The 24,706-nt window shown below is 40.9% G+C and overlaps 1 protein-coding gene across 5 annotated transcripts in view; it reads left to right on the forward strand.

The window, feature by feature from the left end:
- The first annotated feature begins 993 nt into the window (after positions 1-993).
- LOC121276977 (ephrin type-A receptor 5-like) overlaps positions 994-24,706 on the forward strand; it is a 373,321-nt gene continuing 349,608 nt past the window's right edge. For 4 of the 5 annotated variants that reach the window (XM_041185740.1, XM_041185741.1, XM_041185743.1 and 1 more), the window contains exons 1-2: positions 994-1,210; positions 16,305-16,369. In XM_041185740.1, the coding sequence (XP_041041674.1) occupies positions 1,087-1,210; positions 16,305-16,369 (189 nt within the window). In that variant the 5' untranslated portion in view covers positions 994-1,086. Of the gene's footprint in view, positions 1,211-16,304; positions 16,370-24,706 lie in introns of those variants that run through there. The other variant, XM_041185742.1, reaches the window with a different exon arrangement.

A 24,706-nucleotide genomic window follows, 5' to 3' on the forward strand; every position in this document is an offset into this window, starting at 1 on the left:
ATTACAAGTGTAAGAAAAAACATTTGTCGCAGAAATTTAAATGTGTGATATCTGTGATTTCAAAGGTGTGAACTTATTTTGCATTCATTGAAAAAGAACATGTCTTTCTGAGTCCAAGAAAAGTGCCGATCTATCCAGAAGTTAGAACTGTAAAAAATTTTGTGTCAAAATTCTGGTAAAGTCAAAAACAGGTGCATTGTGCATCCTTCAGGAAAGGTGTGCATGGGACCCTGTCTTACAACATCAATCTGTAGAAGTGATTCCGGGATTTCCCCCAGCAATTTGGAACTATATCACACAGTCTCATTGTTTTCTCTCTCTCTGAAAACTGGGATCCGGTGTTCTGGCTGCCACAATTATTAATGACCTCATATGGAGCGAATGGGAATCTTTTGTCCCCCCACTGAGAAACCAGGCTTTCGATCATATTCAGCGGGAAGAATTGATAAATTTCTCCTGGTACAGAGGGGCAGAGAGCTGGCGGCTGCAGCAAGTCCTGAAGCAACTTCTTGCAGCCGGCTGGGAAGTGGGCATGGTGCTGCGCTGAGGGTGATTGACAGGCCCGTGCAATAGCTGGATTTGCGCTGAGTTACTCCTCCCACACCCCCCCCCCCCCCCCCCCGCCTCCAGTCTCTCTCGGTAGCATATGCGCATGAAGTAGCTGAATGTCTCTCACACACTTACATAAAACAGTCTTGAGTGGTTTAGACCCAGCTGAAAAGCGTGGGGGGTGGGGAGCATCCTGCAACCTCTGGAGACAAGTGTCTGTGACTGAGGGGGGGTGGGGGGATGTGGGATCGGGAGTTGCAGTGTGTAGATCAACCTCTTCCCTAGTTCATCTCTATCCACCCCTCCTCTCCACCTTACCCCCTCTGCCCCCACTTCCCCCTTCCCCGGTTTGTGTGGTACAGAGTCTGCACCTCCCCCCCCCCCCCCGTCTGTGTGTGTGTGTGGGGTGCCTAGTCTGCACATATATAGGCAGAGTGCTGAGCATCTCCCTCGCTGCCGGGCGGACTGTGAGACGTGAGCCGCTCTCCCCGGGTCACTGCCAGGCAGACAGCGAGCACTTTGGGCCGGGGCCGAGCGATGGCACGGCGGCGGAGCACGGCAGCAGCCCTTCGGACGGCACTCCTCTGCTGGACTTACTACTCCTTCTGCCTGGTCTGCTGGAAGCTGGAGAGGTGTGACGGGGCCGCGGGGCATAACCAAGGTAAGCGAAGGGGAGAGCCCTCAGAATTCACATCATTGAAGCCGCCCCCTATTTTTTTTGCCGAGTCTTGCTGAGAGTGAGGGGTATGGACAACAGCCCAGGCATTGCCGCTGACCTGCTCTGTCCTGTCACTTGTGTCTCTTAATCCAACCTCCAGATTCAAGCCCAAATTCCAAGTCCTAGACTCCCGCCTCCAGCCCCTGCACCTAGATTCCAAAGCCAGGATCTCAGACTCGAGTCCCCCTTACACTCGAGACTAATCCTCTCCCCTTTAATTTTCTTACAAAATTCCAACCTGTTTGTGCTGTTTAATACCAATGTATATATAAACAAAATGCCTCATCGTCCCGAATTGAGTGGACGTTGTTCAGTGTTGGTTAGCACCGCTTCCTTCACTTGAAATTCAGTTTAAAAATCAATGGATCTGCTACCTCCCCCAACCTCTGCTAACTTTTCCAGGCCGTTTTCCTTCTGCCGGTAACAGTCCATCGCTTTCTCTCCATTTCAACTGCTCCCAATACCTCTGTCCCGAACTGTCGCACCCCTTATGCTTTTGGAAAAAGACCTACTTTAAGTTTGATGGTGTTATTAGCTCGGACTCGCTCTGAGCACTGACACACACACACCCCGTCAAACTCCGGGACCGACCGGCGCCGTGACAAAAAAAGTGGGTGAGCGGGTGGGGAGAAGCAACGTTTTATAAATAAATCGTTACTGCTTTGTTACTTAAAAGATAACGCGTTATTTGAAAGCTGCTGGGCCGCCTTTCTTTTCTGAAGGGACCGGGGTTTAAAAAGGGAGAAAGACATTTGCTCCTTCAAGTAAGACATGAACCTGTTCCCGCTGCCCTGTGGATCGCTAGACTCCTGATAATTGCAGACAGCACTCAGCAGCGCTGTTGAAGTTATTTACAATTCAGGATACTTTGTGGCGTGAATTCCTTCGATGTGAAATTCTTTTTCAGGGATTGGAAATATTTTTTCTGACAATTGAGTTAGCATGTCAGTTTTAAATGTACACTGCTTACAACGTTTAGCGACTCTGACCGATTTGATTTTACCGCAATTCACCTTTGCCCCACGTCCAAAAACGTTGCTACCCAGCGTTAATAACCGCACAGTACGGACGACCTTAACTTGGTTGTGGGCAGCTTTTAAACAAAATAACGTGAAATAACCGGAAACGAGCTTGTTAAGAACGAGGATTTGGTAGTGAGAGCGTGTTCCAGTAAGGGTAGTATAACGAGTTGGTGACAGTGGCTGTGATAATGTGTTCCACGGTTAATGCTTTAATTGCACCCTGGTGTTCTTGAACTGCACCGGTCATGTTTGATGTGGAAGGTTTATTCTTCCCCTGAGACGCCTCTCCTTGTTTGTAAGCTATATGATTCGTAATGTAAGATTTATATTCTGCAGCTACCTTTTGTGCGACACTGAATGTGCTTTTTAAACATTCAGAACCAAAGGTTTTTTTTAAAGAAAAGCACAATTTTCAACGCTTTCTCTGCAGGATCTCAAGCGAAGAACCGCGAGTGGAGGTCCACATTGGCGTTAATGAGTTGTATTTGAATGTATCAATACACAGTGTAGTGCAGATTGGTATTCGGCGTTCACCAAGGACGAATCTACTTTAATTGACTTTGAACCACAATCACACAGAATACGGTTTTATTATGTTTTTTGATTCTGAAATAAAAAATGTAAAGCAAACCTCAGAGCAAGTTTTGCTCTTGAACCTGATCCTGTAGAAAATGAAGAGGACGGATTTGCTGCTCCGCGTGTGGTCAGGACGCTTGGAATAGGAAATGGCAATGTCAGTGCAACTAAAAAATACAATGTCTCAAAACGCTCCAGAACTTTTACAATTCATACAAGATTGTGGAAAATAGAAAAAAAACCCCTGCAAATTCGGAAAAAAAGCGTTGAAACAAATTACTGGAAGTTCGCAATATGCTTTTATCAGAAAAAGATTCATGTTTTGGATCTTGATTTTGTTGCCCATATTTGAATGTCATGGGATCAGGTGTTAAGGAATTCATTATTTTGTCCAAGTACTTAAAATAATTCACATTCAGAAGGATGTGAAATTAAAACTTGGGTAGAAAATACATCTCAATATGCAAATATAAATTCTTTCAAAATGAAAAGAAACCTTTACATTTAATAAGTTCCCATTTCATTCCCGCTTTCGCTCCTTGCAGTATTTCGTTATTTTATGGTCCTTACGTTGTAACAGAAAGTTTTTTTTCTTGATTTTTGTTTCCTGGGTCCTCTTCGAGCTCGTGCAGTTGGCGTGACAAAGGCGGATTAAAAGCCAGGTCCAGTTATTGGTTGAGCTAATGGTAGATCACTGCCTCTGAGGCAACATTTATTTGTACCGCGTAATTGTATAACGATATCTTTTCACTAAATCAAATGACGTTGCTGGGATCCATACCATTACCGGTCAAGTCATAAATGCACAACTTTATGTGGCTGAAGGAATAAATGAACTGGCATGACCCAGAAGCTGCCTTTTATGACTGCTGCATTTCCTGTTTTAAATGCCTTCTGTCTTCATTTTTAAGATGATGGCTCTTGATTTATGATGACGCTTTTAACTGTCACACGCTTTCTTTGGCTCGAATAGTGGAGGCGAGCAGAACCTTGACAGAAACAGCGTAGGTACATAAAATAGCGCAAAGTATGTGGGGAATAATTTATTCTCGTGTTCTGCTTGCAAAGGTAAGCATTAGGTAACAAATATAACTTGGGATAACTAAAATTATAATATGCCAAGCTGTTGAAAACAATGATATATGCTCTCTGTGGCAAAGTTACAATTCTGCTCCTACCAACCCTACAGCAGTTCGTGGTAAAACATACTATCCCTTCGAGTGTTGAATGCTTTTTACACATTCAGCCATGCAACTTCTTGCTCCTTGCCTAAGATCAATATGCACACCTCTGGAAGGAACATTAGACATGTTGGTCATCAGAATTGCAGCATGCCAAAAAAAAAGTTGACAACCTTTGTCATCTACAAACACTGACACTAAAATTGAAGGCACTTTTAACATCATAGATATATGTGAGCATTTTTGCCCCATAGCCACTGGACAATTTGACGTTGGAAGTCACTAATCATTTTTGTAATAACTTCTTCATTTTTAGCTCAGTATCTTGCTAAAAATGTATTGTCAATGGTTAGGCTGTCTCTTAAGTAAATTGGAAGGGGAGCTTTGAAGGGTACTGATGATGTCTTCAGAACACATTAATGAGCCATAATTAAGCAGAATGAATCAAAGATGGGGTAAATATATTTATGATACTCTTATTGCAAAGGGCAATAAAACTCAAAAGGATGCTATATATTTTGTCTTCTTTACAGCAGAGGACGGAAAAATATATCTAAGTAGTTTTTCCACATGTAAATGAAGTCAGATATCCAGCTTGCAGCATTTAATCACTTACAGGTAGATATTTGTGACAAGAAAAATATGACTAGGACATGCATTCATGCATTCCTACAATGCATAATTGTCAAGAATTTGCCACCTGAGTATGTGATATATGGTGTTGATTGGGATGAAATATGTTAATACATTATAGAGGATGCCTACATCCTTCAAGCAAAAGCAATGAAAGTGAGATTGCCAGAAGTTTTTAAAGGGTTCTCAATGTGTCTTTTGAGTTTTTACACTTTCAAAGTTCAATGTAGGAAAGGTATATCTGCATGGAGAAAATTGAAGGGAAAATGCTTAGTACTTCCACCATGTGTGATAAGTGATTGAGGTTCTTAGTCAGAAGCTACACATTCTTGTGATTGAGAAGCTCAGAATTTTCTGAGCTGGTGTGAACATGAAAGATTTACTTAGCTGAATATGAATTGATTATTTTCTCTCCTTCCATGTAATATTTTACAATCTGCTGGAGAGAAATTCCAATTTTTCCCCCTTAATTGGTTCAGGTTTTTATCTTTTTTATCTCTCTGACGTTATTATATAAATTTCAGGCGGGGTGGGGAGTACCGGTATTGTGTTGCACAAGGCATCAATGTTGTGTGGAACAGCCTGGATGGACTAGTGGGTCTTTTCCTGTCCATCATTATTTGTATGGTTGAAAGTGTTCACTTTACCTGTGCTGCCTTTTTCACAGTGATGATTTATTTCAGCAGCCAATCGCTTTGCCATGCTAACACTTCTATTGCAAAAATCAAAGGCGGATCCTTATTTTTAAAAAAAATTCTGCCAAATTATTTTTGTTTTCTGCTCTTGTCTATAATAATTTTTTTGAGAAAAAAATTAACTGTCATTGGGGACAGTATGAGGAAGTTGAATTAGCATCAGTAGAAATAGTCATTAACCTTGGGCGTTGCAGCAATTTTATCATTTCAGCTATGTGCATTAATGCAGATTGCTCACACTGTTATGTTCAGTAACTTTTCTGTGACAGTATTCCTCAATGAGGTCATCAACACATAATTATCTTTTTTAAAAAATCTAGCAGAATTTTTTCAAAGGGAACATTGATGTTAATCTTAATGCTTCATTGTAAATGGAATTCTGATGGTGATGCTCTCTCCTTCAGCCCTATGTGCCTGAATACACAATGTATCCCACTTTTCCCACATGCTACAACTTTTAGACTGTTTCTTATTTACACTGAAAGCATTGGAGCAGCGCTCCATGACTCTAAGGAAAAAAAAGAAAGATATGCATTTATGTAATGCCTTTCACAGTCTTATTACATCCAAAAACACTTCACAGACAGTAAATTACTTTAAAATGTTGTAAAGTAGGAAATGCAGAAACTAAGATATGCACAGCAAGGTCCCGCAAACAGTAATGTGATAATAACCAGATCACCTGTTTCTTTTTGTGCCATATGATGACGGCTAATTGTTGGTCAGGAAAGCAGACACGTCACCTATGCTGTTCTTTGAAATAATACCTTGGGATCTTTTATATCCACTTGAGAAAAGAAGACCTTAGCTTAATGTGCCACCTGAAAGGCAGCACTATCAGCACCGGAATGGAGTACTATCAATGATTTTGTGCTTAAGTCCCTGGATTGGGGTCCAAAGACATGACCTTCAGATTCAGAGGGGAGAGTGTTATCGCTGAGCCACCCAGGTGGTCAGTCATTCCACAGCTTTTTCAAATGTTCTTTTCTCTCCAGCAGGCTGTGATTCAGACTGGGTCATGATCCTGGGTCACTGTCGACCAATACCTTGCTTAAGTGACCATTCTTCATCATTGAGCTGGGACAATGAGTGTTGCCAGCATATTCATTTGTGGTATTTTTATTTGGGGGTGGTGGTGGATGGTGTGAGAGGACAAGGAAATCAAGCCCTAAACTATCTTCATAGGATGCTACAGATGTACCTTCAATGAAGGTTTTCCCATCTAAGAACACAGGAACAAAATCTCTGGCTGTTTTCCTGCCTCCCTAGCCTGGAGTGCTGTAACCAACTGCAGCATTCTAGACTACAGCTCTGGCTTAGATCAACTGGCTGAGCTCAGATTGTTAATTTTAATTTAAAAAAAGACATGACTTTGAACAGCCATTTATCCAACATATCTTTGAGGTATAGTAATGAACAAGTAAAAGAAAGACATGCATTTATATAGCACCTTTCACAGCCACAGGATGTCCAAATTAAGCACTTCTGTAGGGTAATCACTGTTGTAATGTAGGGAACACCGCAAACCCTCACAAACAGCAATGTGATAAGGGTCAGATGATCTGTGTTTTTGGGGATGTTGTTCTTCTTTCAGCTGCTCCCACTTGTGTTCACCATAATGCTGGTTGATCATCCTTCTCCAACTCCTCGTCAGTCACTCATTCCTCATCCAATTCCATTGCATTTAAGTCTCTCACCACCATATCCTTCCACCTGGTCTTAGGCCTTCCTCTTGTCCTGCTTCCTGACAGTCCGATCTTCATTACTCATCTTACCACATGTCCTCTCTCTCTCCCTTCAACAGATGACCATATCATTTTAAACTCTTCTGCTGGTTCTTGATTTTGTCCTTTTTCATCACCCCACACATCCATCTCAGTATCCATATCTTATTAGTCTTCTTGATTTAGCTCAAAGTTCTGCACTATATAACGAGGGCGCTCTCACAACTGTCTTGTAGATTCTTCATTTTAATATCAGTAGTACTTCACTCTCACATAACACTCCACTGCATTTCTTTCAGTTACTATTCTATTCCATTGTTTAATTTCCATTTCTATACTCCCATCTTCTGCTACCACTGACTTCAGGTACTTGAAACTATTCACTTTCTCCAAGTCTTCACCTATAATCTTTATACCTTCACTCTGGGCCTCTTCTAAAGGCTCAAATGGACAATCTATATTGGGTCTTTGGTCTACTGATCTTCCTACCCTTGACTTCCCTTTCTTTGTGTGATGTTGATTGAGGGATAACTTGGTCAGGACACAAGGAATAATTACCCTGTTCTTGAAAATAATGCCATGGGGTCTTTTACATCCACCCGATTGGGCAGTTTGGGCCTTGATTTAACATCTTACTTGAAAGCTGAGATTGTTGTGCTCAAGTCTTGGCATGAGAATTGAAAACAAAACCTTCTGCCTCAGAGGCAAGAGTGCTACCAACTGGATAGCATTGGTAATGCTATAATTTGCTTCAGCAACATGTCATTGAGGAGAAAATTCAATCAATTCCTGATCTCAGGAAGCACCAAAGGCAGAGCACATGGATGGACATTTATGAAGCCAGATTAGAGATAATTTTGATGTATCCTATAGCTGAGTAGCTATCTAGACAAATGAAGAATGGTCAGTCCATATTTTTAACTATTTTTCAGCACTGTATTTGATGGTGCAGTTCCCAGCTGGGCCACAGGGGCAGCTCACAATTGTGTTTCTGCTTGGAGTTTTCTCTTGGCTCAAGAAATAAGTTTAATGTCAACAAACTGCCAGTATTTCATTTTGATAGGGCAGGCAGAGTGGAATAACATTTGAGCTGCCGTTTATTTGATTACGTAATCTCTGAGGTATAGCAATGTGTAGGCAACAATCACAATCTTTCACAGCAGAGTTAAATAGTGCTCACGTTATGAAAGATATTTTTATTTTCTGCCCAATTAAAAAGTTGTCTGCTCCATATCGTACATTGGGAAAGAGGAGCAGGTTCCTCAATGGTAGCAATTCGCCTCAGAGTCAGGAGGTTGAAGGTTTAAATCCCAATCCCGTGAATAGTTTGGCTGACATGTCAGGCAGTAACAAGGGAGTACTGCATTGTCATAGATAACATCTCTTTGATGAGCTGTTAAACTGAATCCTCCCCTGTTATTTCGTTTGAGAGTAAAAATTCCCATGTCATAAAGAACGGAGGAATTTTTCCCGTGTCCTGGAAATATTTATCGTTTAAACCCCATATTATCTCATTGCGGGCTGTAGGACCTTTTCAGGACCCATGTTGGCTGCTCTTGTGTTCTACATCACAACATTTCAACCATACTTCATCGTCCCGAGTTCGTCAGAGGCGCCATATAAATACAAAGTTCTTTCTTTAAGTCTTGGGAAAGGCTGCACCGCCCTTCCGAGGCCAATTCTGTCCCTTCTCTCCCTTCCTCCATGGAGGAAACTCACTTCATTGCCGGTGGGATCAAGCACTGATCATGCGGAAAATTGAGGGCACACCCTCATATGCTACTGTCCTCATGCTACTGAATGTTACTATCCCAGAGTGGTCCGCCCCTGAACTGCCCTTGAGATGGAAGAGCACATTTGCGTAGGACTAATGATGCTTTTGCAGCGTGTACTTTTTAAAGTGTGAGTGGGGGTCGGAGCAATTAGCGGCTGTTTGCAGGCGGCGGCCCCAATAAGTGTGTGGATTTTTGCGAATTTAGAGCCACTGATTCGGTTTTTCAGATTGAAGACTCCCACTGAAAATGATCCTTATTGAACCGAGGAATGGTTTAACCCTTGAAGAAATGCTATACTGCTAGTACTGAAAATCTCATCTGAGCTGACATTTGTGTTGAGGGGAATCTAATTTTTTTTAAAAAATAGAACAAATCGTCACTGCAATGGCACTTTTCAGAAAAGGTTTAAGCGAAGAAAAAGGCACTTGTCAGTTTGTAAACTCCTGAGTGATCGGGCCTCACGGGGTTAAAGGTGCCTGAAATAATCTAGCTCTATTCCGAGAACAAAGTTGGACAGTAATTGGTTGTGTTGGATTTATTGATAATAAACTTGGCGCGTGATCTCCAAAATATGCGATTCTTCACAACAAAAGCGACAGCGGCAAGCTTCAGTCGCAATTTAGCAGCCTTTAAATGTATTACAACATGCTGGGCCCCGAAAGATCTAAAATGTCTGTCAGTGGTCATGTTATCTCTGTATAAAACTTCGGGATCCTACTCAGTCTTTAAATCCCTTGTGAAATAGATTGCTTGCATCTTGTTTTCACCTCGATGTTTTGAACAACAATTTGTGCCCTTGCCACTTGTCTGGGTTAAGAGTGTTCTTTAATTGTGAGTGGGAGTGAGTAAAAGAAACCGGAGATTTGCACTAGAAAGTGACTGAAACGTCGCTTATTTGACCACTTTAGTTGTTATCTGTCTCTGTTACAAGAGCACAATTGCCCCCACTTTTTGTTTGTAAGAAGGCCGTTCATTTTTTTTTGACGGGGATGGTTCCAATATGTTATTTCTAGATATATTTATTTATGGTTCTCAGGAGGCCTCCAGTAATTACATTATAAAAGATTGAATACATCAATACACAGAGGCTGCTCTATAATGTAACTTAAGTGAGCAGTTCAAACATTCCTGTCACTGTAATTGATGTACAACATATTCTTGTTATTTACTTCACTTCAACATTACGGAAAAGAAATGATTCTAGTTATACCACAGAATCTTCCGAAGCACCGAATCATGCCCTTCACTGCGTCTCTTCCATGTTGAAGCTGCATGTTCTATTTCTGTACCCATCACGCATACAGATCCCACACATAGTCGGTGTTCAGCAGCCGAGACGCGCGTCTATTAAAGACCAAGAATCGGGAATAAACGAAGAAAAAGAAAATCTGTATAAACAGTTCCGGAACTTTGCAACTACACTGATCTTCGTGTTTCTAGTCAAACATTTGGAAACTGCTAATCAGTTGAAATATTGCCCTTCCCTCTCTAGAAATTCCCGAGTTATGTCAGTTGCGCATGCACCAGGTGGTGCTGTGTTGTGCGACGGGACGTTGTGCATACTAAAAGAGGCTGGGGGGAGGGGGGTGCATTTAGTTTTGTTATTTTGCGTTAATTTTCAACTAGGGAAAATGAGTTGGGAGTATCGACTTGTCTTGTGTGTAACAGTGAATACTTGTTTAGTGTTTAATTGCTGTGAAAATCTGTCAAATAGCTTCATGCTTGATAAGTGCTGTAGGAGCAATTCTCCATCCTCATGCATGATGCATATTTCCAAGTGTATTTCCCAATGTCAAAAACAGCTCTTACAAATATACTTTCTTGTACCCGCACAACACACAGTTGTATTACACAAAAATTGCTGGAAAAACTCAGCAGGTCTAACAGCATCTGTGGGCCGCTTTGCAGAACACCTTTGGTCTGTCTGCAAGCATGACCCAGACCTTCGGTCACTTGCCATTTCAACAGATCACCCTGCTCTCATGCCCACATGTCCATCCCTGGCCTGCTGCAATGTTCTAGTGAAGCTCAACGCAAACTGGAGGAACAGCACTTCATCTTCTGACTAGGCACTTTACAGCCTTCTAGACTTAACATTGAGCTCAACAACTTCAGATCACGAACTCTCTCCTCCATCCTCACCCCTTTTTGATCCCCTTTTTTCAAATATTTATTTTTTAGTTTATATATATATTTCCCAACTATTTCTATTATTTTTAAAATTTATTAACATTCATTGTTTTATCCCCACCTTTTAGCGTATTTCGAGCTTTTCTCCCACACTGTCCCCACCCCACCCCCACTAGGGCCATATGCCACTTGCTCATCCGCTTTCTAACCTTAATGTCACCATTAGCATCTCCTTTAGCCAGTACCACCACCATCAACACCCCTTTGACCTTCTGTTTATGACATCTTTTGCAATCTCTCCTTTGCCTTCACCTATCACTGGCCTTCTATCCACCTTCACCTGTCCTACCCCCTTAAACAGTATATATTTCACCACATTTTTACTTTTCTTTAGTTCTGAAGAAGTCATACAGATTTGAAACGTTAACTCTGTCTTTCTCTCCACAGATGCTGTCAGACCTGCTGAGTTTTTCCAGGAATTTTTGTTTTTGTTTCAGATTTCCAGCACCCGCAGTATTTTGCTTTTACCTTTGTATTGTACAATCTCAGCAGAAATATCTGTTTCTAATCTTGATTTTATCTAGGTTACCCACATCCTGATATTTCACAGCCAGCTGGCACTAAGGCAGCAACAGCAGGTTCTTTCATGTGGGACCTCAAGGGCTGTGGAGGAAGAGCATGTTTATTGTTGTGAAACTTAATAAGACAAGTTCATGGCAATGTGTTAATGTCCAAGAGCATGGTTCATATCCATATTGAAAAAAGAGCATATTGATGTGCTCTTAATTATTAACCAGGGTGCAGGAGAAACAATTTCAGGAAATCTCTCAAAGTGGAAGATCAAAATTTACAAAGTACTGTGATTCTGTAGTGCAACAGTTTCAAGGAGTGTTTAAGTGACAGAAAACAATGGGCGGAATCATCCCAGATTTGCACTAAGCGCAGTGGTGGGCAGGAAAAATGTGGCCATCATGTACTGACCGCAGTGGCAGGTTGTCATGCTGTACCACCTCATTAATAATGCAGTTACAGGAATCACACCATCTTGCTGATGGGTGGCCTCTGATTTGCCCACCATGCTGTTACTTTGCCACTTCCTCATGCAGGGCACCACATATAAACTGCAGCTGTATGCACACTTCTCAATGCTTGTAGCCCAGGAGGGCACGGGTGAAGACATGGCCCCAAAGGCCAAGAATAGTGCAGCCTCCCTGATTCAGTGACGCATCCCTGGGAAACTGCCTGGACACAGTGGAGGCCCACACGATATCCTCCAGCCTTGCTCTGGCAGCAGGAGACCCATCAGCCTCACCATTCTGGCTTGGGAAATAGTAGTGGCGATCAGTGCCAATGCTGCGCACAAGAGATTGGCCATCCAGTGCAGAAAATGGAAGAATGATTTCATCCGTGCCACCAGGGTAAGTCAACCATCTTATCACTCTAAACTTACACACTCACAAGCCCATCACACATTCACTGGCATCTCACTCACTGCCAGCTCAAGGGACATCACCACTCACTTTCTCACACACACCTGCACATCTCCATCTGGCCTCATCTCCTCTGGAAACTGCCTTCACAGTCCTCACTGTCTTGAGGCCACTTGCACGGATCAAGATGTGCCCCCACATTCACCCTGGAATACCCTCCTTCCCCAGTACAGCTCTTGCCCTGCAGCCTCTTCCCTTGCCTGAGGCCACTTCTCCCCCTTCCCCAAACAAGACCTTGCCCTGCAGCCATTGAAAAGCCACTCCGGACTTCCCCCAGTCTGGTAGGTAGAAACCTGCCTGTGAGCCCCTCTAAAAGTGATGCGGTGCTATCTGTGAAGCCTGGCACTGATGACCTCAAGTGCTTTCTGAAGGAAGCTAGGCAAATAAACCTCGAAGTCCTGTGAAAAGTGCAGCTCACCAGGTGCACGTCACTTATGTACAGTTGTGAAACATGCCGACGTGCCCGGATGATCCGACGTGGAGGGATAATTCCGTTGAGCAGAGCTTATAACGTGATGCAAGAGTATTGAAATTAGCTTCCTGATGTGCGACGGTGGGAAATGCAGCCCACCATTGATGAGTGGAGCAGACGATTGCAAACTAGTTTCACGACAGTGTGACATCAATTTTTGGCCTTCCCACCATATTGTGGTTCCCCCCCCCCCCCCCCCCCACCCCCACCCCAACTGCCATGCGCTTGATGCCAACGGGGCCGGAAAGTTCTGGCCAATTATAATTCGTATTAAGGCATGGCATATTAGAATTGTCATCATTTATGTAGATAACCTTACATGACAAAGTATATGATACCATTAATATTAAATGTGCATAGATTATGTCATTGTACATTTGCATCCATGCAACAAAATGCTTGGGAGACATTGTGCAGAGTTACTACTAACTATTGATGGATTTCGATGGAAAAAGCAGAAGGATTATAGGGAACTATTAAAATCAGCCTTTCACAGAAGCATCAAGATCCTAGAATTTTATATATGTGCAGGTGTTGCAGAAGTAGTCAGAATTCTTTACTAAAAGTCAAGTTTCCCCCACTCATTGCATGGCTTCTGCATATAAAATTCTCTTTCAGTTTAAGTTGGTGCCATAAATAGCACAAAAATAGTCGATAAGAAAGCAAGCCAGAGCCTGCAGCATACAGTGTAGTACTGCAGGTGGCTTGATGAAGGTAGCTATTACGCATTGAGAGACCTTTACAGGGAAGCAAAGCTGAATTCTGGAAGTAATGTCAATATCAATTATTAGCCTAGAGCACAGCATTAATTATTGAAAATGTACATTTTGCCACCTTCACTTTATTATTAAGATATTTTATTCAGGTTTGTCTGGGATATTGTTTATGTTCATAAAGTACCTTTGTGATATTCCCCAGCTACCTGAAAAATTTATTTTATAATTTTTGCTTAATGAACTAGTAAGTGAGCTGATCCTGTGGCAAAACTATTGTGTGATGTGACTCCATTTCATTTAAAAAAAAATTTGTTCATGGGATGTGGGTGTCGCTGGTTAGGTCAGCCTTTTTTACCCATCCCTAATGGCTCTTGTTCAGAGGGCATTTAAGAGTCAACCACATTGCTGTGGGTCTGGAGTCACATGTAGGCCAGACCAGGTAAGGATGGCAAATTTCCTTCCCTAAAGGACATTAGTGAACCAGATGGGTTTTGATGACAATCAGCAACGTTTTCATGGTTATCATCAGACTTTTAATTCCAGATTTTTATTGACAGGATTCAAACCCAGGTCTCCAGGTCATTGCCCTAGGCCTCTGGAATACTAGTCAGTGACAATACCACTATGCCACCACCTCCCCCTAAATGATGCTGTTCATGTTTTGACAGTAGCAATGGTGGTGATGAGTTGCTTGTCTTTTCATATACACATTAATGCTTGTTATCAACAACAGACGGATGCACATTTGCTGAAGTACAAATAACTGGGATCTGAGTCCTTGCTACCTCTAAGCATTTCAGATGGTGCAAGATAGTGCAAAGTGTTTTGAATGCAGTTTATTCATACACCATGTCGTTGTTTGCATATCTGATGTGTGAGTTTTATAAGGTAAATCAATTTCCTATTTTCAGTTATTCATTTCAATTATTTATTAACGGGAAAAAGTACAGAGCATAGCAACACCATCTTCTTGAAAAAAATTAGCACATTTGCAGATTCTAAAACAAATCTCTCTATGAACTGTATTGAATAGCAATTGTTATAGTTGCTTTCAATAAATGTAAGCATAATTAAATGTAAAAGAAGGTATAGAGATATTTTATATCTGCATGTTATTAAGGTAGTCCGTCTTTAATAATCAAGAACAGAGGAACAGGAGTAGACTATTAATCTGCCATTCAGTTGGATCATATCTCAGTTTCATTTACTTGCCTTTTTTCCATAATTTTGGCACTAAAGCTCCCTGTAAAACTTTGTTGCTTTGCGCATCAGATTGTTTCAATGTGCAGAACATTAAGTCTTTTTTTTACACAGTATTAAATACAGAATAAGGCCGACACAGCAGTTTGCAGTCTTGCATGTATGCAGATTAGTAGGAACATTGTTTTTTATTACCCTTATTTAATACAAAATATATTGATATCAGTCTTGAAAGTTTAAATTGTCTCAGAATCCACAGTGCTTTGGGGAAAGAAAGTCCCAGGTTTCCACTTGACTATTTAAGGTATTTTCTTGAAAATACTTTATTCCTATAGATTGTGGTGAATAAGTTGACTTATGAAGCCTCAAAAAATCCTTCCAAAAGTATAGGTTGACGTATACACTGAGTAGAAAACGTGAACCTGTGGTTTTGGTGTAGGTGGTTGTCATTTTAAAATGTGAAAAATAACAACACTGGTATTCAAATTAAATCAATCTAGTTTTAATTATTTGAATAAAACGTGCCACAAACATACATTTAACCACAATCAACATTTTCTGCTCCACACTGGACCTTTTCATTCCATAAAGCAACTATACCAACTAGCTGTTGCTCTGAAGTCTTTGCAAGACTCAGGGTTTGATTTGGCCCATTTAAGTGCGTATGTATACATTGCATTTCTGGTGACAATGTAACCGTTCTGACGATTTTCGAGGACCCATTCCGATACATGCTTCTTATGATCAGGCCAGTGGCTGGTCCCTGTTCTCATGGCGCTTTTGGTTTTGGGCATCTTCCTCAACACAGATTCCTCCTTCTTCCAACGTTGCACCAGTTTTTCACTAGCAGTGAATTCTCTTGCTGCAGCACAATTATTTGATGAGTTAGCAAATGTTATGACTTTTAGCTTGAAACCAGCTTTGTACTTCATTCTTTTTTCTGGATGACCCATTTCTGTGCATTGTCGCCATGTGCGGTCTGCTCTCTGTGGGCATGTTTTTAACTCCCGTGTGTCTTCTTGGCCACCCGGCCCATTTCACCTGCTTGATCTCATGCGCTGACTTAGAAGGTGAGTAAAGCATGCATTTCTGAGGTGAAAAATTGAGGCAAGTATAGCATTTCCTAGCAGAAAAGGGGGTCAATCTATACGCTGGGTATAGTCTAAACATGATTCTTAGCGCTAAAAAAGGGTAATCTTATATGCCAGGTGGATTTACATGCTGTGATCTACGGTAATTAAAATATCATGCAAATAAAAACTGAAATGTGCAATAAATGTGCAAGTGGGTTATCTTTTCCTTAAGGTGAGCGTCTGCTGTTAAATTTTTCTTTCCAGCTTTCATAAGGTGTCGGCAGCTGGTTCTGTTTGCAACTCAGAATTAATGTAAACCTTACTGATTGTTCTGTTATTTGCTTTTACAGTTAATTTATTGGATTCCAGAGCTGTAATGGGAGACCTGGGATGGATAGCCTACCCAAAGAATGGGGTAAGTCTCTCAACACACTCTTTGTCAGAAGCTGCATTAGCAGGCGACGTATTAAGGGTACATTTCAAGGTCTGAAATTCCCTGGAGTAATTTTTTGCCAACCAAGAAAAAAATAAATTGTATCATAAAGTGGTTGTAGATTGTATTTTTGTACAAGACTTAACCAAATACAAAAATCTGTTACACAAAGAATTAGCTTTAAGCCTTTCAGCATGTTCTACTCCCCATTATGAAGTAGTGGAAGCCATTGAGGCAGCCTTATTGCAATAAGTAATCTTGTGCTAAGTAGGAAGTATGCCTAAATATTTAAGTTACGTGTTACTGACCCCTTTAAACAATGATTGTGTTTGCTGACCTAAATTAGCTCCTGGTCCACCAACATCTTGATCTTAAAATTCGTTGTGTTCAGGTTCCTTTATGGCCTCTTGTGCATTCCACACTTCTTTCATCCCACCAGTGGTGGCCATGCCTTCAGCTGTCTGGGGCCTGAAGTCTGGAATTCCCTCCCTAAATATCTCCGTCTCTCCATCTCTCTGTCCTCCTTTAAGACACTGACTAAAACCTACAAAGCTTTTGGTCACCTGTCTTAATATTCTCCTTCTTCGTGTCAATGTCTAATCATGATTCTGTGAAGTGCCTTGGGCCAAGGATGCTATATATATGCAATCTATTGTAGATCTGAACCTATTTTAATCACAAGTATGACAATCTAATATATAAATATTTATACAAACTAATCTCATAAAAACAATGGACTGAATAATACAGGGGTGGTGGGGGGTGGTGGATGGCATACCCTGCCCCCCAGAAACAATGTCGGCGTGAAGCTGACATGCTCCATGCTGAGCTGCGGGCTGAACTAATGAGGGCCGAGTAGGACTTCTGCCCCTCATTGGGGCAGAAATCTTCCCTCTGGAGCTGCCTAGAGATTAGCCAGCAGCTCCATCAGTCCTGGCAGCACCACGAAGGCATCAGTGGCTGCTGCTGGGACTGTTGCAGAAGAAAAGACTCCAAGGCCTTGGATCCCCAGAACAGGTAAATCCAGGGTCATGGGCTGGGAGGGTTTGGGTAGGTGAGGGAGAGGTGTTGGGTTTAAGGGAGGAAGTGGGTAGGAAAGAAGCAAGGGTTCGACCGAAGTGTGGGCCATCCTGCGATTGGCAAAGGGCAGCCCCCGAAGAGCGACCCCCCCCCCCCCCTTTCTTCCTGCCCTTTAAACAGGCAAGGTAAAATAAAATCGACCTGCCCACTCCCACCTGGCTGCCCACCTCAAACATTTTAAGATGTAGGTAGCTTATTATCAGGGTCAATTGGTTTGATGACAAGTCTAATTGACCCTTGATTATTCACTTAAATATGGTAGGCGGGCTACTGATTTTGGCACCCGCCTGCCCCCACTGTATTATGGGGGTGAGCTCGGGGGTGGGTGGGAAGGTGGTGGGATGGGCACCTGCCCTATTTTACATGCCCCCCTGCAGGAAACATGCCCGCTGGGAGCATGTAAAATTCAGCCCAAGTATATCTAATCATTTAAATTATATTGAGTGTTAGACTCAGCTTGTAACTAAATGACTTAATTACATCACTTCAAAAACCATGCTTATTCTGAAGACATATATTTGAAGTTGGAAGATGGTAATCCAGAAATTTCATATTGAAATGCATTTTTGGTGCATGTTTTTCAAGTTGTTTGTATCATGGGGCAGAATTTTACGACAGCGGGATTTTACGTCCCCACCGAAACAGGGCTGTAAAATTCTGCCCATGGACATTATAATGTAAATAAGACTTTCCTTGTTTATACAAGTATTTGTAATATGTTTGAAACATAACACACAAAATCTGTAACTGTGGACTAAAATAGGGGCAATTCAAATTGTTGGGAAGTGATAGTAATTTTTGGCATCTAAGAATTTCTGAATATTGGAGAACACTGCTTCCTTTGTCAGAAGTATAAGTTTAATCCCCATCCCTAAGTATATTAGATAATGGAAATTTCCAAGGTGGGAAATTCTCAAGTTAAAAATATAAAGTACCGTAACAATAAAACATGCAACTAATTTGCATAATATTAAAGTAACTACTCCCTTCAATGTTTAATGGTCAATTTATTGTTTGACAGGTTGCAATCCTTTTTAGTTAGGAAAGTTTGAGATCTCTCAAAGGAGTGGACTTTTTGAACTTTGAAGTACAGTGACAGTTCCTTTGACAACATAGCCCATTTGAGAGTAACAGTTAGTTCAGCACAAGCTGAGATCAAACAATTCAAAGGACTCTAGCAACCTGACTTGCATGTCTATGTACTCTATCATAGCTTTTACATCTTTTCTGTATGTGGAAAGATTGAGTACATGCTGAAAAAAGAGAGGATATCCCAAATTCTAATGTTGCCATTTTAGATACAGACTTGCAGATTTAATTGCATTATGACAAAGACATGTGTAAATGGTTTCAGACAGGCACTCTGTAAACAATTTTAAGATAAAATAGTACTTTGAAGAACTCACAAGTATTGATAGATGGCATTTAGCGTGCTTCTTTGGAGTTGAAAGGTAATGAAGAAATTTTACCTATAATAAAATATCAAATGTTAAGATGATTGATAATAGAGCATTTTCCAAAAATATATATAAGTACACAGAACATTTTAGTAAGATTGCAGAATAGAACAAAAATATGATACTGATGTTTTACTAACCATCAAAAAAGATTGGAGTGTCTTTCATATTGTGTAACCCACAGGAGGAAAATTCCTGCACAGTAGGTTATATAACTGTTCTGCAAAATTCAATTTAATCATTCAAGGTATTAATGGGAACAGATTATGCATGACATAAAAACCACTTTTGTGATCAGAAAGCTAGCATGTGATTTTCAGAGAAAATGTTGCTTCTATTTTGAACTAGCTTGTAAAATTACATGCAAAACTGTGTACAAATGTTGATAGAAATCCTATTTTCACTGTCCTGGGAGCCCTGGGAGATGCTGGTTGAAAGGCCTGCAAAATACAATTAAGCTCAGCATTATTTCCTTTATATCTGGTACTGAGGTGTTTGAAATTGCACCTGCTTTATGCTGTGATTTAATTTGATAAAAAACATCATTTAAAACAATAAGGCATGACTGCCCCTCACAAATCTTTTCTCTGTTTCCATATGCCTCTTAAATACACATGAACAGTATTAAGTGTTAAGCCCACAGAATATCCTTGTAGGTTTGAATTTCACAATATGATTTTGCATTATTTCATTACATCACATCAAGCAATGTAGAAAAATGATACGGTGTGCAGATTTTTCAAACACTGCCTTATATACTCCATTAAGTCGCAGTATCTGGAATTTAAGACGAACAGTTGACAGGCTGTGAAAAATCTTATTCATTCTAACTTAACTCTCAGTTGGCTAAATAAACAGGAAGTTTATAGAGTTAGCACACCACATTGTGGTTTCTACTTTAAAGGTTATTTATTTATTGCCATGTTGGAAATTTATACCAATAAACTTCAACTCTAGGAGAAACAATAAAGCTGATTTTCATCTATAATGCAGATGGACATGGCAGTAAATGGAGAAGTGGCACTGTCTGCTTGATGACACTATCGAGATGTTTGAACCATTTTCATGTTCAGACCTTTGTTTAACTTGTCCTGAAATTTTCCAGTGTTTGTCATTGTCCGGTGACATGGAAGATTTTTGGGGTGCCAAGAAAAGCAGGAATCCTCCTGCTGGCAATGCAAATATTAGTGCCACAACTTTATTTTTACAGTGTTTTGGAGGGTACTGCACCAGTCCCTTTAAAGGCTGCTGGTTCAGCTGCTTGATCTACCGTTCCAAAGGGTGAAGGGCATGTTTCATAAGGAGAATGGGATCTTACAAATACCATAGGACACCCATTTAAATATTTTAATTTCAGATGGAAGCACTGGTCACTTATTTCAAGAGAAAACCGAGTCGGGTGGCTGCTTTAAGATGAGTGAATAGTACATTTCTTTAATAAAATTTCCATCTGCCTGCCATGTGAATGGGACAGTGGACAGATGAAAAGCCCCCAAAACAAAACTGCCAAAATCAATGAGATAAAGTTATTTAGATTTTGAATATAAGCCCTTGTAGTTAATGTTAGAATTGCAGATGATCTGAATCTGAGCAGCTTTCATAGAGATTCAAACATGAGTTTTTGGAGCAACAAGTGGCATATTCAATGCTATCTAAGGGAATACATAAAATCTGAAGGGCTTTTAATCCAATTTTCAAGCATTTCTTTCTGATTAAGTTGTATTAATAATGCTAATTTCTAATTCCTTGAGATACTATTTTTGCTTTCACCTATTACCACTGAAACCCTACTCCATCTTTATCACCTTGAGACTTGACTCTGACTTTTTCCCACCCTATCACCTTTTGCCCTGCACAATTTCCAGCTTACTCAGATCTCTTAAGACACCATTTCCTCTCTGCATTTCGATCAGTACCCTCCTCAACAAACTCCCCCATTCCTTTGCTCACTGCATTAACATTAAGATCCTTGTCCTTGCTGCGAAGTCCTCCGTCCTTTCTCATCCTCCATGAGCAATCTCCTCCAGCTGTATATGAACATTTTAAATTATGTTTTAAATTAGTCTATACAGCTGCCGATGAGAGAAACACCTGGGTCCATTATGTTCCTCTTATGCTGCATTACTCTTCCCTTTCTTGCTTTCTTCACTTGTTCCTTCAGCAAGTTGCCCATGATAATTCATTCCTAACCATCTTGTATCTCAACCAGTTTTCTTCACAAGCCAACCTTTCTGGCCTTTCTCAGTGAAACTTCTTTCAAGCTGTAGCTAATTTTATAACGTGGAAATAGGAAAATTATGATCAAATTTGTTTCATTTACAACCAGCAATAGCTTCATTCCACCAGTATAGGTTGAATGTAAACTCAGGCTCCACAGATGAAAAAGCTTGGCAAATATAATTTCTCTTTGTTACATATGATTCTACCTTTCAGTATGTCACTGCAGAGACAATTTTACACTTCCTATAGTCACTTAACTGACTTCATACAAAGGTTTTCCAGGGCATCTTTGTTTACATTTTTTTTAATAATCTAGTAATTTAAATTGAACTTGATCTGAACTTGGATGTTTGAATTTATTGGAAATTTCCAGGTAAATTCACTCTCAGAAGAGGCTATATGCAAATCAAATTGTTGAAATAAGGATTGTATGCCCTGTGATATATAATGGATTTTACATTAAACAAATGATCAGCTTGCATCTGGAGAGACAAGAAAAAAAAATCTTGTGGTGGTTTATTGTTTCCCAGAACCAACTCTCATGGGAGAACAATTGTGATGAAATCCAAACAAGATCAATTATTCTTTGCCTGTAATTTTCTCATCATTGTTTCCTCATTATATTAGAGCCAGGAGCATTTGAATGGGAGTAGTGCCTAACTTCTATTCCCAGCTGAGTTCCTTGAATATTCACCTATGTTACAGAAACGAAAAGCAAGATGTCATCCAAATGTAGCCTTCAATTAGGGCTTGCAATACATAAACCTATATATATATTCCAGAACAGATACTGTCAAATGCACTGTTTTTAAGCAAGCATTTCCCTCTCTATAGGTAATGTGGATGTCATTGTATAAAATGAAGATGCTGTAACAAACTGACAGGGCACAGTACATTTTTTTAATGGAATAGTGGTTAGAGAGCTGTGTAAAGCAGAAAGAAATAGGCAACAGAACATCACAGTTTTGTAACCGGAAATAGCATTGTTAGAAGTACATCACTGTTGTGTAATGAGGTATTGTCAGAGTTTTAACTGACACGAGCTGGGAGTGAGTGGGAGGCGAGTGGGTTCAGTTTCGCAAAGGGGGTTAAAGCCCTGAAAGGTAGCTTTGGGTCAGGAACCCAGTATGATCCCATCCACTTCCAGGTTTAACCTGGGCGGGATTGCAGGTGATTGGGAAACTCCCTTGGAGCTGTCAGATAAGAAATTAAAATATTCAAAGAGGCAATTCACTGCTTATAACATCCAACATTCTGGCTTTAATAACCAGCACACAGGTTTCCTGAGCTCTGTGGGACTCACTAGGGCCAAATAGTTGAGAACACAGTGGGCAGTACTTATTCAGCCCAACGTGTCTGCACTGGCTCTCCAAATGAGCATCATGACTTAGTGCCATTCTCCTGCCTTTTACCTATACCCTTGCACATGGTTTCTATTCAAATAATCATCCAATGTCCCCTTGAATGCCTCGATTGAACCTGCCTCCACCACACTTCCAGACAGTGCATTCTAGAATCGAACCACATGCTGTGTGGAAAAGTTTTTTCTCACATCATATTTGCTTCTTTGCAAATCACTTTAAATTACTTTTATTCTCGATCCTTTTATGAGCAGGAACAGTCTCTCTCTATCTACTCTATCCAGCCCCCTCATGATTTTGAACACCTCTATCAAATCTCCTCTTAGCTTTCTTCTCTCCAAGGAGAACAGTCCCGCTCTCTCCAATCTATCTTCATAACTCAAGTTTCTCATTCCTGGAACCATTCTTGTAAACCTCTTCTGCACTCTCTCCAATGCATTCACTTCCTTCCTATAGTGTGGCGCCCAGAACTGTACACAATACTCCAGCTGAGGTCTAACTAGTGTCTTAAATAAGCTCAGCATAACCTCCCTGCTCTTGTACTCAATGCCCCTATTAATAAAACCCAGGATACTGTGTGGCTGCAGTCCTGACTAGGTTAGAAGCTGGTGCTCACAGCACTTGTCAGAGTGTGCTTTCACTGCTTGACAAGTGATTTCCAACTTCTTGGTAGTCATTTTGTCTGTCTTACACTTCACTCAGTTTAATCTACACTATTCCACTTCAGCCTGCTCTACACCATGGGAGCAGTTTATGCAACTCCAACTTGGATATCTGATGAGAAACAAGAGGAACATCACCAACAACATCCACAGCAGTAGGAGTAATACCAGCAGATGCACAAGCTTCCACCTGCTCAGCCATATGCTGCTCCACAGAACAGAGTGGACACAGAGTTCCAGCTCACAGGAAATGAGACCACCAGGAAGAGGATCAGCTGTCTGGATATGTATGAGCATCAGTGCTTCAGGAGGTTCAAGTCTTTTACAGTAGGCCGTTGTTGAATCTGCAGTCTCCTGAAACAGGACCACCTTCCTAGTAACCAGAAGGGCATACGTTGTCAATGGCCAATAAGGTGTCTGTAACTAGAGGCCTCCCCACCCTCAGCCACCCTCCTCACTCTTGAGGCACATATTCAGGTTCAAGGGTCCATACTCTTATTGCACGTTTCCTCAGCTGCTTTCATCCACACCTGTCAGTGTGAATGGCAGGCCTCTTCCGATCCCATCCTTGGGACCCATCACCTTATTTCAGTCCCTCAGATCCCTCCAGGAAAGAGTCTGAGACCTGGGGTGCAGCCTTCCAAGGTCAGTTTACCATTTCTGTTGTTGCTTTAGCTTCAGGAATCAATTCACAGTTCAGCCATTCTTACCATGCCTGGACCCCTTGTAGTAGAAATCTTTCCTATGACTGTTACAGTGCTTCACTCTGCCTGACCTCTCTGATTGGTCAAGAAACCCAGAAACCATGGCTGAGTTAAAGAGCCATGGCAAACACACTTCAATTACAAATGGATTCACTACCCACTACCAGCCTCTGGGCTGTATATGGTTCTGTTTAAGTAAAAGTCCACTCATTATTTGTTACAATCACGTAATTCATGAATCAATTGAACCTATGCTTTGTAAAATAATTTTTCAACATTATTTATATATTATGTGTATAGTGTTTACCTTCTATGTTGAAACAACTCAAAAGCCTTCACACAATTAATTACTCATCCTTAAAGACAGGGTTTTTTAGGTATGTAGGCAAACATTCTGCTGTGCCAGTGGGCACTTTTGCATAAATCTGGATTAGTAGCTTGTTCTGAAATGTCAATTGCAGAGCAGTCAATAACCTCTAATATAAAAATTCTGTACAAACACTAAAACTTAACACCAGAGGCAGCTCCAGATTTCCAATACCAAAATCAGGAATCTGTGCAATGGAACAGAAGAAATTCACTTGATTGCTCCTACTATGCAATTTTAGCTCCAATTTCTTAACTCCAGTTTTTTGTTCCTTTTCTATAATCCCTTAATATCTTTATTTGTCAAGTAACTATCCACGATCCTGTTATATACTTCAATTTCACCTCAAGTTCTTTTGGGGAAGAGGATTCCATATAGCACAATACTGCGCAGGAAGCATCATTTTCTTGAATTCACATTTTTTAATTAATCTACAGGATGTGGGCTTCACTGGCCAGGCCTGCATTT

Source organism: Carcharodon carcharias, chromosome 4 (assembly GCF_017639515.1).
Source record: "Carcharodon carcharias isolate sCarCar2 chromosome 4, sCarCar2.pri, whole genome shotgun sequence".
Lineage (NCBI taxonomy): Eukaryota > Metazoa > Chordata > Chondrichthyes > Lamniformes > Lamnidae > Carcharodon > Carcharodon carcharias.